This window comes from Polyodon spathula, chromosome 42 (assembly GCF_017654505.1).
Source record: "Polyodon spathula isolate WHYD16114869_AA chromosome 42, ASM1765450v1, whole genome shotgun sequence".
Taxonomy (NCBI): domain Eukaryota; kingdom Metazoa; phylum Chordata; class Actinopteri; order Acipenseriformes; family Polyodontidae; genus Polyodon; species Polyodon spathula.
The window spans coordinates 2902445-2918596 of NC_054575.1; the positions used below are offsets into that span (position 1 = coordinate 2902445).

Here is a 16152-nt window from a genome sequence, read left to right on the forward strand (position 1 = left end):
TCTGTGCTTTACAATGCTTCCCTATGCTTTGCCAGTCCTCTCTGTGTTTGCAATGCTTCCCTGTAGGACAGACGTGAAACGGATGTAACTTCTGTTTTTATTTTTGCAGCATGGGATTCTTTCCCGGGAATTCGTGGATCTTATGTCCAAGTGCAACACGGTCCAATCACAATACAGGGATCGCAATGTGGAGCGAATCCAGCGACAGCTGAAAATCAGTGAGCGCTTTTTGATTTGCTGGAGGGGAGTGCCCTTTTTCATTATTTGATTGATTAGGGCTCTCCTGGATCAGTTTTACTTCTGCTTCCCTGGCTGTGGGTGTCATCCAGGCGTTTCATGAAAGCTGGATTCTCCACTGCCTGATTGAGAATCGCAGGGGCATGGTCACATTTTCGTCTTATTTTCAGCTGGGACGAACGTCACAGAGGAGCAGTTGGATGAGATGTTGGAGAGCGGTCAGACTGATGTCTTCACACAAAACGTGAGTCTCCCCCAAAACTCATTTGAGATCCTTATCTCCAGGGATCGGACTCCTATTGCGCAGCAGTGTCACCCAGTCCAGGTTTTACTACTAGCTTCATTTTAACCCTTAGCGGTCCATTTATTCAGCGCTTGTTAGGTCCAATTTATTTTCACACGCACTGTTTAAAATGTTTTCAGAGTAAAACAGGTTTTAAAAGGCCCTGCTTATCAACAGCACACTCAGTAGTGCATCTCCAGCCAAGCCTCACCCCTTGTTGGCTGTATTTTTCACATCCCTCTTTATAGACGTGCGCACTGATAAATACTCTCCTGATCACTCGTTTTATCACCAAACTCCTCAATAATGTGATCCAAGTCATTATTTTATTAGTGTAACATCTCAAAAAGCTCTGCAGGTGTCTGTGATGTTCTGAGCGCTGGGTGCAGAAGCAGCTCTCTCCTTTGTTATGTCTGTGTTATCTCTGTAGTGGACGGGGCTAGGAGATACGCCCTTTTTTCGGTTTCATTTGGCCATTGAAAGGTTTTCTCTGCTTTTTCCGGAGAAGAAACGACTCGTGACCCAGGCTTGACGTCTTTTTGGTGATGCGGGACAGGGTCCAGACATCGGACTGGAAAGGGAAAATTGTAACGTCAGACCTGGACCACAAAGGGTTAAAAAATGATTTCAAATTCACCTGCCACCCCCTGATTTCTTTTTAGATTGCTCTGCGGTGTTTTTTTTTTTTTTTTTTTTTTTCTGTTCTTGTAATTTGGGTTTCCGTGCCCAGATCTTGAAGGACACCCACGCCACGAAGCAGGCGCTGAACGAGATCGAGTCGAGGCACGACGAGATTCTCAAGCTGGAGAAGAGCATCCGAGATCTGCATGACATGTTCATCTACCTGGCCATGGAGGTGGAGGCACAGGTGAGGGGCTTGAGTGAGGCCAGAGATTATTCGTCTGCGATTTTATAGCGGACAGATTAGGGGGGTGAACTCTGCATCATCAACAACCGCTGCTGCTGCTGCAGAGTCTCTTCCAATAGGACCTCGTTTGTTTTGCCTCTCGTCCGAAAGACGGAGCACAAGGAGGTGAAGTGACTCGCTCAGGGTCTCTCACACACATACGGAATCGGAGGCTCTGCCGGGATTTGAACCTCCTGGTATCAAGACCCTCCAGTTGGAGTGGAAATCCGAAGGCTGGCCCGGCGTGAGCCGCACCCAGCGGGCTGACTTTAACCTCCTCCCCCTCTGATCCCCCCCTTCCCCAGGGAGAGATGATCGACCGAATCGAGAACAACATTCTGCAGTCGTCAGACTTCATAGAGAGCGCGGCGAAGCACACGCAGAACGCCGTGGAATACAAACAAAAAGCACGCAAGGTGAGACGCGACTTTATTTTCTCCCTGTTCGTTTTTTTGTTTGTTTGTTTGTTTCAGCAGTAAAATTGCATTTTGAGGGATGCGAATCAGACTCCCGTTGCACAGCAGTGTGATCCAGTCCAGGTTTTACTACCAGCTTGATCAGCCCCCAGTGTGTCTAGCTAACAAGCTCAGGTGTGTCTTATTATTAAACTCCTAGTGAAAGCAGGACTGGATCACACTGCTGTGCAGCGGGAGTCTGATTATTAAACTCCTAGTGAAAGCAGGACTGGATCACACTGCTGTGCAGCGGGAGTCTGATTATTAAACTCCTAGTGAAAGCAGGACTGGATCACACTGCTGTGCAGCGGGAGTCTGATTATTAAACTCCTAGTGAAAGCAGGACTGGATCACACTGCTGTGCAGCGGGAGTCTGATTATTAAACTCCTAGTGAAAGCAGGACTGGATCACACTGCTGTGCAGCGGGAGTCTGATTATTAAACTCCTAGTGAAAGCAGGACTGGATCACACCGCTGTGCAGCGGGAGTCTGATTTCCAGCCCTGCCTTGGGGGGCTGGGTAATTAAAATGAATTCATGAATAACTCTGACATTAAAAACGCTGAATTCATTTTATAAAGTTAATTTTGTTTTTTAACTTGAAGTGAGGCGATAGATTGCAGCTTTTTTAAAATGTGTTTTTGTGTTTTGTTTGTATTATAAAATGCACACACCCCTCTCAGGATAACATGAAGGTAAGCGATGTCCTGTTTTTAGGGTCACTTAATTGTGCACAATGCGATCAACAATCTCGTACCCCTAATTTATTTATTTTTAAGAAGCATTTATCAGCAGGGGTTCGAACTGGTTAACGTGTTAATGCTGTCCTTCCCTCACCTTTACGATCTGGTACCAAATCGATGCCTTTTTTTTTTTTTTTTTTTTTCTCCAAAAAAAACCTGAAATGCTGTCCTTCCCTCACCTTTACCATCTGGTACCAAATCGATGCCTTTTTTTGTTTCTCTATGGGTCTCTCGCTATGTCACGGCCCTCGATGTATAGCAGATTTATATTAGACCTCGATATAGCGAGTGTGTGTATAATATATGTACATATGGGTTTTTTCCCCTAACAGAAGAAAATTTGCATTGCTGTCTGCGTGTCTGTGACTCTCCTAATCATTATCATAGCGCTGGCTGCAACCTTCGCAGGATAATTGCTTCACTGTATGGTAAGTATCTTAACTCCTGGGGAATCGGACTCCTATTTTACAGCAGCGTGATCCGGTCCAGGTTTCACTAGCAGCTTGATCAGCCCCCAGTGTGTCTAGCTAACAAGCTCAGGTGTGTCTAATTATTAAACTCCTAGTGAAAGCAGGACTGGATCACACTGCTGCGCAGCGGGAGTAGGGAGCGTGACGCTGACTCAACGCTGACTAAAAGACTTGCTGACAACAAAATTTGATTATTATTGTTAATATTGAAATGATCAGGAGCCAGGAGTTTGAGCAGGGTTAGAAACTTAGTGCCCTTGCTGCTGCACCCAGTTATTATTGTTAATATTGAAATGATCAGGAGCCAGGAGTTTGAGCAGGGTTAGAAACTCACACTAGCCCTGCTGCTGCTGCACCCAGTCCTGGGGTTCAGAGCTCCCCTCAATGAAGTTTGGTGAAGCTGTGTGTTTTTGAGAAATTTCAAATTATTATTATTATTATTATTATTTTTTTTTTTTTTACAGGACTGTCTGGATTGGAAGCTTGCTGCTTGTCCTGGAATTACTGTTTTATTGTGTGTCTAGCCTGGACTGACAGAAGAAGAGATTAAAGTATAAAGCTATCACCAGGGAGACCTCTTCTGTGCGAGGGCATCCCCACGGTTCTGGGTTTCTCTGTGCACACGAGAGCTGTAATCCTTGATCTCTTTGAACGTATCAACCAAGAAACGGACTTGGTTTTACAGTGTGTGTGTGTGTGTGTGTGATTCTTGTTTAGATGTTCTCAATCAGAGCTGCAGGCATCCCATCATAACCCTGTGTAACCCTAGGCGACCGTTTTTGTTTGCGAAACTGACCCTTTTTTGTTTGTGCAACTGCAGTTATAATTGTACACTAAAGTCGCCCCAGCACTGGCTTACATTAATAATGCTGTCCTCTGTCCAAGCATACGGTAACACTGTATATAGAAGTGGCTGAAAAATCGAGCAAGTGTCTGTTTGTAATTAAAATGAGTCGCCCAGGTCTGCCAAGGTTCAATTAAAATTTACATTGTCTGTAATGGGTGTCTTTTTATGTTAAGCACCAGCACCCCCTAGTGTACAGCGAGTGTATTTCCAGCAGTGCAGCAGGAAACACAACATTAGCTGACTCTAGAGCTGTGGCCAAAAGTTTTGTATCACCTAGAATTTTAGGAGTGAGACAGAATGTGTGTGTCTCTATCTATCTATCTATATATCTATGTCTGTCTCTATCTATCTCTATCTATCTATATATCTATCTATCTCTATCTGTCTATCTATCTATATATAAAATGTATGAATGAATATCATTTTAGATTTTTTTATTTAGCATTGTGTAATCAGAGAAACTACAAAGTAATCTATCAGAAGCTATATCAGCAGTCCAGTGGTATTTCATGTTAGATTTCAGAAATGTCACATTTTTCCAGTCAGTTTTTTCAATGTGAAGTATCTTGGAAAACTACAAAGCGCTGGGTGTGCAATTCAATATGTTAACAAGGGAACATTATTCAGCAGCTTTCATTGGACTCTATGAAGCTGAGGGAGTTCATTCTATATAGAGGGGGTGCAATTCAATATGTTAACAAGGGAACATTATTCAGCAGCTTTCACTGGACTCTATGAAGCTGAGGGAGTTCATTCTATATAGAGGGGGTGCAATTCAATATGTTAACAAGGGAACATTATTCAGCAGCTTTCACTGGACTCTATGAAGCTGAGGGAGTTCATTCTATATAGAGGGGGTGCAATTCAATATGTTAACAAGGGAACATTATTCAGCAGCTTTCACTGGACTCTATGAAGCTGAGGGAGTTCATTCTATATAGAGGGGGTGCAATTCAATATGTTAACAAGGGAACATTATTCAGCAGCTTTCACTGGACTCTATGAAGCTGAGGGAGTTCATTCTATATAGAGGGGGTGCAATTCAATATGTTAACAAGGGAACATTATTCAGCAGCTTTCACTGGACTCTATGAAGCTGAGGTGAGTTCATTCTATATAGAGGGGGTGCAATTCAATATGTTAACAAGGGAACATTATTCAGCAGCTTTCATTGGACTCTATGAAGCTGAGGGAGTTCATTCTATATAGAGGGGGTGCAATTCAATATGTTAACAAGGGAACATTATTCAGCAGCTTTCACTGGACTCTATGAAGCTGAGGGAGTTCATTCTATATAGAGGGGGTGCAATTCAATATGTTAACAAGGGAACATTATTCAGCAGCTTTCACTGGACTCTATGAAGCTGAGGGAGTTCATTCTATATAGAGGGGGTGCAATTCAATATGTTAACAAGGGAACATTATTCAGCAGCTTTCACTGGACTCTATGAAGCTGAGGGAGTTCATTCTATATAGAGGGGGTGCAATTATTAACAAGGGAACATTATTATTATTCCCATCTGGGTTTGTTTAAAAGGGAAAATGAGAGAAGGATTTTATGGTCTGGGTGGATGGAAGGTTAATTTTAGGTTAAAATTAATAAATCTCTCTTTATCTAGAGGTGGTTACGAGTTGCGGTGAAACTTGAATTGTGTTACTTTTGTGTTTTTGTTTTTTTTCTCTAATTGTGTGAAATGTTGTGTTTTCGGTTACTTTCCAATTTTTTTTCACACTGTTTAATAACTGGACAGTATTTGCACACACCCGTTGACGTCACGTTCTTCTAGTTTTTTTTTTTTTTTGGGGGGGGGGGGGGGGGGGGGGGTCAATATTTCAGACCATCTTTAAAATCCATTCTCTCACCTCTTATTAAATTGACTAACATGATCACTGACCATCTTTAAAATCCATTCTCTCACCTCTTATTAGCTTTATTAACAGGATCACCGGCCCCTCCCTTTAAAGGAGCGCTGACCATCTTTAAAATCCATTCTCTCACCTCTTATTAGCTTTATTAACAGGATCACTGGCCCCTCCCTTTACAGGAGCGCTGACCATCTTTAAAATCCATTCTCTCACCTCTTATTAGCTTTATTAACAGGATCACTGGCCCCTCCCTTTAAAGGAGCGCTGACCATCTTTAAAAATTCTCTCACCTCTTATTTCTCTCACCTCTTATTAGCTTTATTAACAGGATCACTGGCCCCTCCCTTTAAAGGAGCGCTGACCATCTTTAAAATCCATTCTCTCACCTCTTATTAGCTTTATTAACAGGATCACCGGCCCCTCCCTTTAAAGGAGCGCTGACCATCTTTAAAATCCATTCTCTCACCTCTTATTAGCTTTATTAACAGGATCACTGGCCCCTCCCTTTAAAGGAGCGCTGACCATCTTTAAAATCCATTCTCTCACCTCTTATTAGCTTTATTAACAGGATCACTGGCCCCTCCCTTTAAAGGAGCGCTGACCATCTTTAAAATCCATTCTCTCACCTCTTATTAGCTTTATTAACAGGATCACTGGCCCCTCCCTTTAAAGGAGCGCTGACCATCTTTAAAATCCATTCTCTCACCTCTTATTAGCTTTATTAACAGGATCACTGGCCCCTCCCTTTAAAGGAGCGCTGACCATCTTTAAAATCCATTCTCTCACCTCTTATTAGCTTTATTAACAGGATCACCAGCCCCTCCCTTTAAAGGAGCGCTGACCATCTTTAAAATCCATTCTCTCACCTCTTATTAGCTTTATTAACAGGATCACTGGCCCCTCCCTTTAAAGGAGCGCTGACCATCTTTAAAATCCATTCTCTCACCTCTTATTAGCTTTATTAACAGGATCACTGGCCCCTCCCTTTAAAGGAGCGCTGACCATCTTTAAAATCCATTCTCTCACCTCTTATTAGCTTTATTAACAGGATCACTGGCCCCTCCCTTTAAAGGAGCGCTGACCATCTTTAAAATCCATTCTCTCACCTCTTATTAGCTTTATTAACAGGATCACTGGCCCCTCCCTTTAAAGGAGCGCTGACCATCTTTAAAATCCATTCTCTCACCTCTTATTAGCTTTATTAACAGGATCACTGGCCCCTCCCTTTAAAGGAGCGCTGACCATCTTTAAAATCCATTCTCTCACCTCTTATTAGCTTTATTAACAGGATCACTGGCCCCTCCCTTTAAAGGAGCGCTGACCATCTTTAAAATCCATTCTCTCACCTCTTATTAGCTTTATTAACAGGATCACCGGCCCCTCCCTTTAAAGGAGCGCTGACCATCTTTAAAATCCATTCTCTCACCTCTTATTAGCTTTATTAACAGGATCAGGAGCGCTGACCATCTTTAAAATCCATTCTCTCACCTCTTATTAGCTTTATTAACAGGATCACTGGCCCCTCCCTTTACAGGAGCGCTGACCATCTTTAAAATCCATTCTCTCACCTCTTATTAGCTTTATTAACAGTACTTGAATCGCTCTCAAATGTATTTTTTTTTTAATTAGAAAGCTTTTATATAATAAAATAAAACAACATAGATATATAAAGCCACTTTTACATAGGAACATGCAATGCACTTATCGCGGAAGTGTTTGTCCTCTACAAATATGGCGACCGCAGCTTCACTCCCTCGCTGAAGCTCCTCTACTAGGCGGGGCCGCACGTCGCGGCGAACGTCTGACGTCACGCTTGCTTGTGTTGCCGTGTGTCTTGCGAACGTGGGTCTGCCTCACTACAGAAAAAAAAAACACGATCGTGGTTTTGTTTTGATGAATACGTTTTTTTTTTGTGTCTTTTTTTTACAAGATAGGCATCAGGGATTAGGGTGAAATTACCACAAGACCTTTTCCCCGTCCGCTGTGCAAGATTATGGGAAAAGGCGTTTAAGTTTGTGGAAAGCTTGCTGCGTTTATTTTAATTATTATTATTATTTTTTTTTTTAAAGATTTTTGTTTGTCGTCGTTGCTAGATCTGCAGTTTTCAAATTGCTAGCTTGACACTATTTCTGTGTTTATTTCTTTTCTTTGAGGGGGGGGGGGGGCGGCAGTGGATGGGGCATGACGTCATCTCGTTGCACAAAGAATTACGTTTGCAATTTTGTTGCGACTCGAAACGTTTACATTCCCGGCTTACTGAGGACGTGCACGGTCGTAAATACTCAAACGTAAACGCAAACGCTAAATGCATCAATCATATAGCTAAGAAAGTAATAATAATAATAATAATAATACACACGATTCCGGTTTTTGTTTGGCTGTATAATACTAAAGAGTGCTTTTTTTTCGTGTCTTGCAAAAGTGCATGAGAGAAGGGTTAGTGTGTCGAATGGACAAGATCAATCCACATTTGATGCTTCTAGTTCTGCCCCGGTCTTTCCTCGCACAGGCTCCCTCCCTTTGCAGAGATGGGTAGGATGATGCTGTCCCTTGCCAGTTTGAGGGCGGCCGTTTTTTCCGGTTCTGGAAGCAGGCGGGTCACCCTGGCAACCCGGTTCCGGTCTACTTCCGTCACGGACCATACCGAACTGGCTCGCGAGCGCTCCAAGACCGTCACGTCTTTCTACAACCAATCGGCGATCGACATTGCGTCGAGCAAGGTAAGAGTCGGCATTATACTGTGTGAGTGCCCTATAGGGGGAGGGGAGGGGAGGGGTGTAGGGGAGGGAGGTGGAAGAGAGGGGGGGTGTAGGGGAGGGAGGTCGATCGCTTCCTGCATCTGTTTTAAGACTGTTTTGAAGACTGGCCTTCTGCGGGTCCTAATCAAGTGGCCGGGTGATCTCTCTCTGTCTCTCTTTTCAGCTCTCCGTGCGCCTTACTCCAATCACAATGCTGTACTCTGGAAAATCTCCCGATGGCAGCCATATACTGGTGAGAACAAAGCCTGCAGTCAGTTCTGATTGTTAATTAGTCAATAAGCAGATATTTTGATCCACAGAGACAGGGGGTGGGGGTGAACTCTGCATCTTCTACAGCTGCTGCTGCTGCAGAGTCTCTTCCAATAGGACCTCGCTTGATTTGCGTCTCGTCCGAAGGACGGAGCCCAAGGAGGTGAAGTGACTCGCTCAGGGTCTCACACACACAGGGAATCGGTGGCTCTGCCGGGATTTTAACCTCCTGGTATCAAGCCCCCTTTAACTGCTGGACCAGCGAGCCTCTATACACAGCTATAAACATCCGCAGCTGTGTCTTCTTTCACTCTGAACGGCAAGCCAGCCCCGGTCCACACCAGCGACCCTCGCTCCCAATTTTCTGGGGAGAGCTATATAAAATAAAAGCGAGGCGAACTACGACAGACCAGAGTAACTGGGGGTTGCATTAAAAAAAGAAAAAAAACCCACAAACCGTAGAGCTAACAGCTGTGAGTAAGTCTTATCTTCTCGATCCCTTGTGTGTGTGTTCGTTGCAGAAGAGCGCCCGCTACCTGCACAAGGAGCTGCCAGTGCGAGTCGCTCATCGAATCAAAAGCTTCCGCAGTCTTCCCTTCATTATCGGCTGCAACCCAACCATCCTACAGGTGGTAAGTACAGCACAGGGCAGGGGAATCAGACTCCTATTGCACAGCAGTGTGATCCAGACCAGGTTTCACTAGCAGCTTGATCAGCCCCCAGTGTGTCTCGCTAACAAGCTCAGGTGTGTCTTATTGTTATTCACTCTGAAGGGGTGAATCAGCCCCGATCCGCAGCTGCGATCGTCGGCACCTGATTTCTGCGTCTCGCTAAGCCCGCAATCTTTAACTCTAAGAATAGACGGTAAAGATAATAATTTCCCCAGTGCTGTAAAATGCTCTAAAATCCAGCTGTGGTTTATCAGAGCATTTGTTGATGAAATCAAACCCCCAAAGATGACGCCCAGAGCCAGAGATACAGAAGTAAACTTGATCCAGAGTAGCTGATCACTAGATGGCGCCATATCTCGTAATGTTTGTTTATTGGTTGACTGTGTTGCTTTTATTTTTCAGCATGAGCTGTATATCAGAGCTTTTCAGAAGCTGAGCGAATTTCCTTATGTGAGTAACCCTAAAGGAGAAAAATGTGTCTTTGCCCTCTGTCTAGTGTGAAGGCTTCGCTTTGTTGACGTGCGTGCGTGCGTGAGTGTGTCAGTGTGTTTGTGTCTGTCTCAGTGGCTTCGTGTCGCGCTAGTGTCCACAGTCGTAGTCGATGTCTGTCTCTGTTGTCTTCGTTTTGTCTTAGCTCGCCTGTTATTGGGCGAGGTCTGGCTGAACTAGACTGCTGTGATGGCATTGCGATGTGTGTCAAATAGTGACACCGAAAGCTTCGCAAGCATCTTATAATAGGGATGCAGATTTTCACAGAAATCACGCGAGAGTAATCGGCGTTGATCAGGGCTGAAGAAACGGCTGCTTGAGGTTTGTGCGGATCTCCGCAGAGCCTTCAAGAAAAAGCGAGCGAGCGATCGAACCCAAACCCCAGGCAGATGTTTCGTACTTGGCTCTGAACCGTAAACCGGCCCTGATCCACGCCGGGCCACCCTCGCTTGATTTGGCAGCCCGATCCCCCCCCCCCCCCCCCCCGATTTCCGCGGAGACCTCCGTCGGGGTGATCGGGAGCGATTGACCGATGGCGAACGAAATGGAGTCTTGTCGCTCTTTCAGATCAAGGACAGCGAGGTAGAGGAAAAGTATTGCAAGCTTCTGAGACAGCTCCTGGACGATCACAAGGACGTCGTGACGCAGCTGGCTGAGGGATTTCGGGAATGCAGGAAACACGTCCAGGTAGATGAGAGACACGCACGCAGTCACACACACACACACACACACACACACACACACACACACACACACAGGCTATCGCTTCCAGAGCATGAACCAAGAATGTGAGCTAAATAAACCTCCATAGAGTCCAGTGAAAGCTGCTGAATAATGTTCCCTTGTTAACATATTGAATTGCACCCCCTCTGTATAGAATGAACTCCCTCAGCTTCATAGAGTCCAGTGAAAGCTGCTGAATAATGTTCCCTTGTTAACATATTGAATTGCACACCACAGGAGGAAACAGAAATATCATTCAACGCTGGTCTCTCTCTCAGAAGAGATCCAGACGTCGTGACTTCCTCGGACGTCATGTACAACGAGACACAATCACATTCACTGGAATTACCAAAGACCAGCGCTCTCTGTCTCTCTCTCTCTCTGCAGGAGGAGTCTGTGCTCAGTCAGTTTCTTGATAAGACCCTGACGTCCCGGCTGGGAATTCGAATGCTGGCCACTCACCATCTTGCTCTGCACGAGGACAAGGTACTGCCCGTCCCAACTGGGAACTCTCCTACTTCATTACCAGACCTCTCTGTGCTTTACAATGCTTCCCTATGCTTTACCAGACCTCTCTGTGCTTTACAATGCTTCCCTGTGCTTTACCAGACCTCTCTGTGCTTTACAATGCTTCCCTATGCTTTACCAAACAATAACGTTTTTTGTTTTGTGTGTGTGTTTTTAATTGTGTTTGTTACAGCATACTGTTTCATGGGATGTAATACTCAAATATTCAAACAAGCATTGATGAAAATGAATCCAGAGGCTCAAAAGTAGAGGGGAAATTCATCTCCCGAAATTAGAATAAAAAATAAATAAATAAATAAATAATAATAATAATAATAATAAAAAATACATGTTATTTCCTGGTCAATGTGGTAGCAAAAGAGAGTTTAGAATAGATCTCCTATTTGCTGATTTCAAATCAAAGTTTTGCATTTCGAACTTCTAAACTCTCTCTCTAAATATATCTCGATATCTCTCTCTCTCTCTCTCTCTCTCTCTCTCTCTCTCTCTCTCTCTCTCTCTCTCTCTCTCTCTCTCCACAGCCTGATTTTGTTGGAATAATCTGCACTCGTCTATCTCCCAAGAAAATCATCGAGAAATGGGTGGATTTCGCCAGGTACTGTCTCTCCTCCTTCTGAGCCAATGCCACAGAAAGCTTAAAATGTCTTCAGCAATTAACCAAGAACTCTGGTTTAGAATTACTAAACCCCCAGCTTGATCAGCCCCCAGTGTGTCTAGCTAACGAGCTCAGGTGTGTCTGATTATTAAACTCCTAGTGAAAGCAGGACTGGATCACACTGCTGTGCAGCGGGAGTCTGATTATTAAACTCCTAGTGAAAGCAGGACTGGATCACACTGCTGTGCAGCGGGAGTCTGATTATTAAACTCCTAGTGAAAGCAGGACTGGATCACACCGCTGTGCAGCGGGAGTCTGATTATTAAACTTCTAGTGAAAGCAGGACTGGATCACACTGCTGTGCAGCGGGAGTCTGATTCCCATCTCTCGTGTGTGTGTGTGTATGTGTGTGTTTTTTCCAGGCGTCTCTGTGAACACAAATACGGGAACGCACCCCGAGTGCGGATCAATGGGCACGTCGCGGCTCGGTTCCCTTTCATTCCCATGCCTCTGGATTACATCCTGCCAGAACTACTCAAGAACGCCATGAGGTGAGACGCTGAGAGAGACCTCTAGTGGAAACGTTTGCTGTTGAACTGGATCGATCTTTAACTTATTAACTCCTTAACGATCCTCCCTCTCTCTCCCTCCCTCGCTCCTTCCGTTCCTCTCTCCCCTCCATCCCTCTCCCCTCCCTCCTTCACTCTCCCTCTCCTCTCTCCCCCTTTCTTCCCCTCTCTCTCCCCCTCTCTCCCCCTCTCTCCCCCCTCTCCCTCTCCCCCTTTCTCCCACTGTCTCCCCCTCTCTCTCTCTCCCCCTTTCTCCCTCTCCCTCCTGACAGAGGGGAGAGAGAGAGGGGGGGACGAGAGAGAGGAGAGGGGGAAAGAGGGTCCCACAGAGGGGGGGAAGTCTCCCCCTCTGGGGAGAGGGCTTTCTCCCCCTCTCTCTCCCCTCATTTTCTCCTCTCAGAGCGACGATGGAAAGCCACCTAGACACCCCTTACAACGTTCCTGACATCCTGGTAACAATCGCCAACAACGACGTCGACATCATCATCAGGTACTCTGACCCTTGCACCCTGCCCTCTCGATCACTTCACGGGTTTAATTCTTTGCTTTAGTTAATCGGACATGTTGAATCGTGTCTGTCTCCAGGCTTCAAGATGTTTCGCACGCTCGCCTGCCTCGAGTCGTGAATCTTTTCAAATTGTCCGCAGTAAACCAGCTGGACAAATAATTAAGAGCAATGAAGTTAATTGAGGGCAGAAGTTGGGTTGAAACTTCTCTCTCCATCCCTCCTCTATTCTCCCTCCCCCTCTTCCCTTCCTCGCCTCCCCTCCTGTATTCTCTCTTCCCTCTCCCCATCCTCTCTCCCCCTCCTCTGTCTTCCCTTCTCTCCCTCCTCCCACTCCCCTCCCCTCCCTCCTCTCCCTCGCTCCACCTCTCCCTGTCCTCTCTCCCCTGCCTCTCCCCTCCTCTCTCCCCCTCTCCCCTCCTCTCTCCTCTCTTCACATCTTCTCCTTTCTCTCTCCCCTCTCTCTCTCTCTCTCCCCTCCCCCCCTCCCCTGCAGGATCTCCGATCGTGGCGGTGGGGTGCCTCACAGTGTGCTGGAGAAGGTCCTGGATTATCACTTCACCACAGCCGAGTCCAGCACCCAGGACCCTCGCATAAGCTCCCTGTTTGGGAACATGGTGGACATGGTCAACAGCGGGCAGTCTGGACCGATGCATGGGTAAGGGGTCAGGGGGCGGGGCTAGTCCAAGACTCCCAACTTCAGGTCCTCATCAACTCCTAGTGAAACCAGGGAACGGATGTGCAACTAGATTCTTATTCCCAGCTCTGTGATCATTAATATTGCAGGGATGGGAATCAGACTCCTATTGCACAGCAGTGTGATCCAGTCAAGGTTTCACTAGCAGCTTGATCAGCCCCAGTGTGTCTAGCTAACAAGCTCAGGTGTGTCTGATTATTAAACTCCTAGTGAAAGCAGGACTGGATCACACTGCTGTGCAGCGGGAGTCTGATTATTAAACTCCTAGTGAAAGCAGGACTGGATCACACTGCTGTGCAGCGGGAGTCTCATAGTGTCAATCTACACTAATATGAGCTTCAAAGCAAAGTCCTTATGTCCTGTGTCTGAAGACGGTGACTAATCTCATTTCCAGTTCTTTGACAAGGACTCTCTTGTATAAAAGTGACTGTTTATTTTCACACGCGCTGTTTAAAATATTTCCAGAGTAAAACAGGTTTAAAAGGCATATCAACAGCACACTCAGTGCTGCATCTCCAGCCAAGCCCCACCCCTTGTTGGCTGTATTTTTCACACACCTCTTTATAGACGTGCATACTGATAAACCCTCTCCTGATCACTCGTTTTATCACCAAACTCCTCAATAATGTGATCCCAGTCATTATTTTATTAGTGTAACATCTCAAAAAGCTCTGCAGGTGTCTGTGATGTTCTGAGCGCTGGGTGCAGAAGCAGCTCTCTCCTTTGTTATGTCTGTGTTATCTCTGTAGCGTACAGGGCTATGAGATCCGTCTCACTCTGCCATTGAAAGGTTTTCTCTGCTTTTTCTGGAGAAAAAAACGACTGGAGACCCGGGCTTGACGTCTTTTTGATGATGTAGGACAGGGTCCAGACTTCGGACTGGAAAGGGGACATTGTAATGTGGGACCCATTCCGGCTCAGGACAGCGGAGGGTTAATCTGTAGCTCGGTAGCCCGGCCGAAATGGTATTCACAGTTAGTCCACTAGAGGGGGCTAGAAGGCTTCCGCCACTTTGCTTTATGCAGATGTGTGCTGCTTAGCGCTGTTGATGTGGCTCTTTCAATATCATAAGCTTCTAAGTGATGCAAAACTTGTGGCCACAACTGTACACCCACTGGGGGCTGATCAAGCTGCTAGTAAAACCTGGACTGGATCACCCTGCTGTGCAATAGGAGCCTGATTCCCATCCCTGCAATAATAATGCTAGTTATCATCACAGGGCTGGGAATCAGACTCCCGCTGCACAGCAGTGTGATCCAGTCCTGCTTTCACTAGGAGTTTAATAATCAGACTCCCGCTGCACAGCAGTGTGATCCAGTCCTGCTTTCACTAGGAGTTTAATAATCAGACTCCCGCTGCGCAGCGGTGTGATCCAGTCCTGCTTTCACTAGGAGTTTAATAATCAGACTCCCGCTGCACAGCAGTGTGATCCAGTCCTGCTTTCACTAGGAGTTTAATAATCAGACTCCCGCTGCACAGCGGTGTGATCCAGTCCTGGTTTCACTAGGAGTTTAATAATCAGACTCCCGCTGCACAGCAGTGTGATCCAGTCCTGCTTTCACTAGGACTTTAATAATCGGACACACCTGAGCTTGTTAGCCAGACGCACTGGGGGCTGATGAAGCTGGTAGTGAAACCTGGACTGGATCACACTGCTGTGCAATGGGAGTCCCGGCAGACGTTGAGAAAGACTTCTAGTGGGGTTTTCATAACTATTAAATACTCGGTTAGTGTTGAATTTAGAAACCCCAAGAATAATTACTGTCATTTCATAGCGTAGTGGTAAAATTGCTGAAAGTAATGAAAAGTCTGTCTCTTGCAGTTTTGAAGTGCTGGAGAGATCCTTGATTTGAATTCTAACCCCCCCCCCCCCCCCCCCCCCTCTCTCTCTCTGTAGTTTTGGTTTTGGACTGCCCACGTCCCGCGCCTATGCAGAATACATGGGGGGTTCACTCACAATTCAGTCGCTGCAAGGCATCGGGACGGACGTTTACCTGAGATTCAGGCACATCGACGGGAAGGAGGAGAGCTTCCGAATTTAAATCTCCACTCGTCACCTCTCCCAGACCAGGAAACCTTCCCAATCTCGCCAGCACAGCAGCGTGATCCAGTCCAGGTTTCACTAGCAGCTTGATCAGCCCCCAGTGTGTCTAGCTAACAAGCTCAGGTGTGTCTTATTATTAAACTCCTAAAACCAGGACTGGATCACACTGCTGCTGGAGCGGGAGTCTGATTCCAATGTCTGGAAATGTATATATTGCTTAGTGAGCATCCAAGGTTTTTGAGAATTTGGGGGGACTTTTCTGACCCATGTGTTGGACCCCAGTTTCAGAACCGCTGACCTCTGCCCGGTGCAAATTTATCAGAACCCTTCTGTAGTTTAGAAAATCGCAGTAAAATCATCTTGGCCCGTTTTTTAATTAATGACTCGTTTAAATGCACGAGAATTATTGTTGTTTTTTTATTTTGTTAAGCCATCTGTTTGCACCCCAAAGCGGTCTAAGGTTTCACGGAGTCCAGCGCCCAGAGAGGTTTTCGCGTGGGCCCGTTCTCCTCAGTG

General features: G+C 45.9%; 2 protein-coding genes across 2 annotated transcripts in view; both read left to right on the forward strand.

Moving 5' to 3' along the window:
• Positions 1 to 4160, forward strand: part of stx4 (syntaxin 4) — a 9288-nt gene extending 5128 nt beyond the window's left edge. Inside the window, exons 6-11 of the mRNA XM_041236706.1 lie at positions 110 to 218; positions 408 to 481; positions 1251 to 1388; positions 1733 to 1843; positions 2957 to 3052; positions 3559 to 4160. Of these exons, the coding sequence (XP_041092640.1) occupies positions 110 to 218; positions 408 to 481; positions 1251 to 1388; positions 1733 to 1843; positions 2957 to 3037 (513 nt within the window). The 3' untranslated portion in view covers positions 3038 to 3052; positions 3559 to 4160. The remainder of the gene's footprint in view (positions 1 to 109; positions 219 to 407; positions 482 to 1250; positions 1389 to 1732; positions 1844 to 2956; positions 3053 to 3558) is intronic.
• Positions 4161 to 7621: 3461 nt separating this feature from the next.
• LOC121305157 (3-methyl-2-oxobutanoate dehydrogenase [lipoamide] kinase, mitochondrial-like) lies at positions 7622 to 15760 on the forward strand. The gene is made up of 11 exons (XM_041236697.1): positions 7622 to 8527; positions 8730 to 8798; positions 9337 to 9447; positions 9889 to 9936; positions 10543 to 10662; positions 11086 to 11184; positions 11748 to 11821; positions 12244 to 12372; positions 12791 to 12880; positions 13392 to 13553; positions 15490 to 15760. Exons 1-11 carry the CDS (start codon positions 8336 to 8338, stop codon positions 15632 to 15634), a joined length of 1239 nt encoding a protein of 412 aa, XP_041092631.1. The 5' UTR covers positions 7622 to 8335; the 3' UTR covers positions 15635 to 15760.
• The last annotated feature ends 392 nt before the right edge of the window (positions 15761 to 16152 follow it).

Bases quoted from the DNA above. Each gene is read 5' to 3' on its own strand.
- LOC121305157 (XM_041236697.1), top strand. From the start codon at position 8,336: ATGGGTAGGATGATGCTGTCCCTTGCCAGTTTGAGGGCGGCCGTTTTT. The intron at 12,373-12,790 runs GTGAGACGCTGA...TTCTCCTCTCAG, and splicing joins CTACTCAAGAACGCCATGAG to AGCGACGATGGAAAGCCACC. The intron at 12,881-13,391 runs GTACTCTGACCC...CCTCCCCTGCAG, and splicing joins GACGTCGACATCATCATCAG to GATCTCCGATCGTGGCGGTG.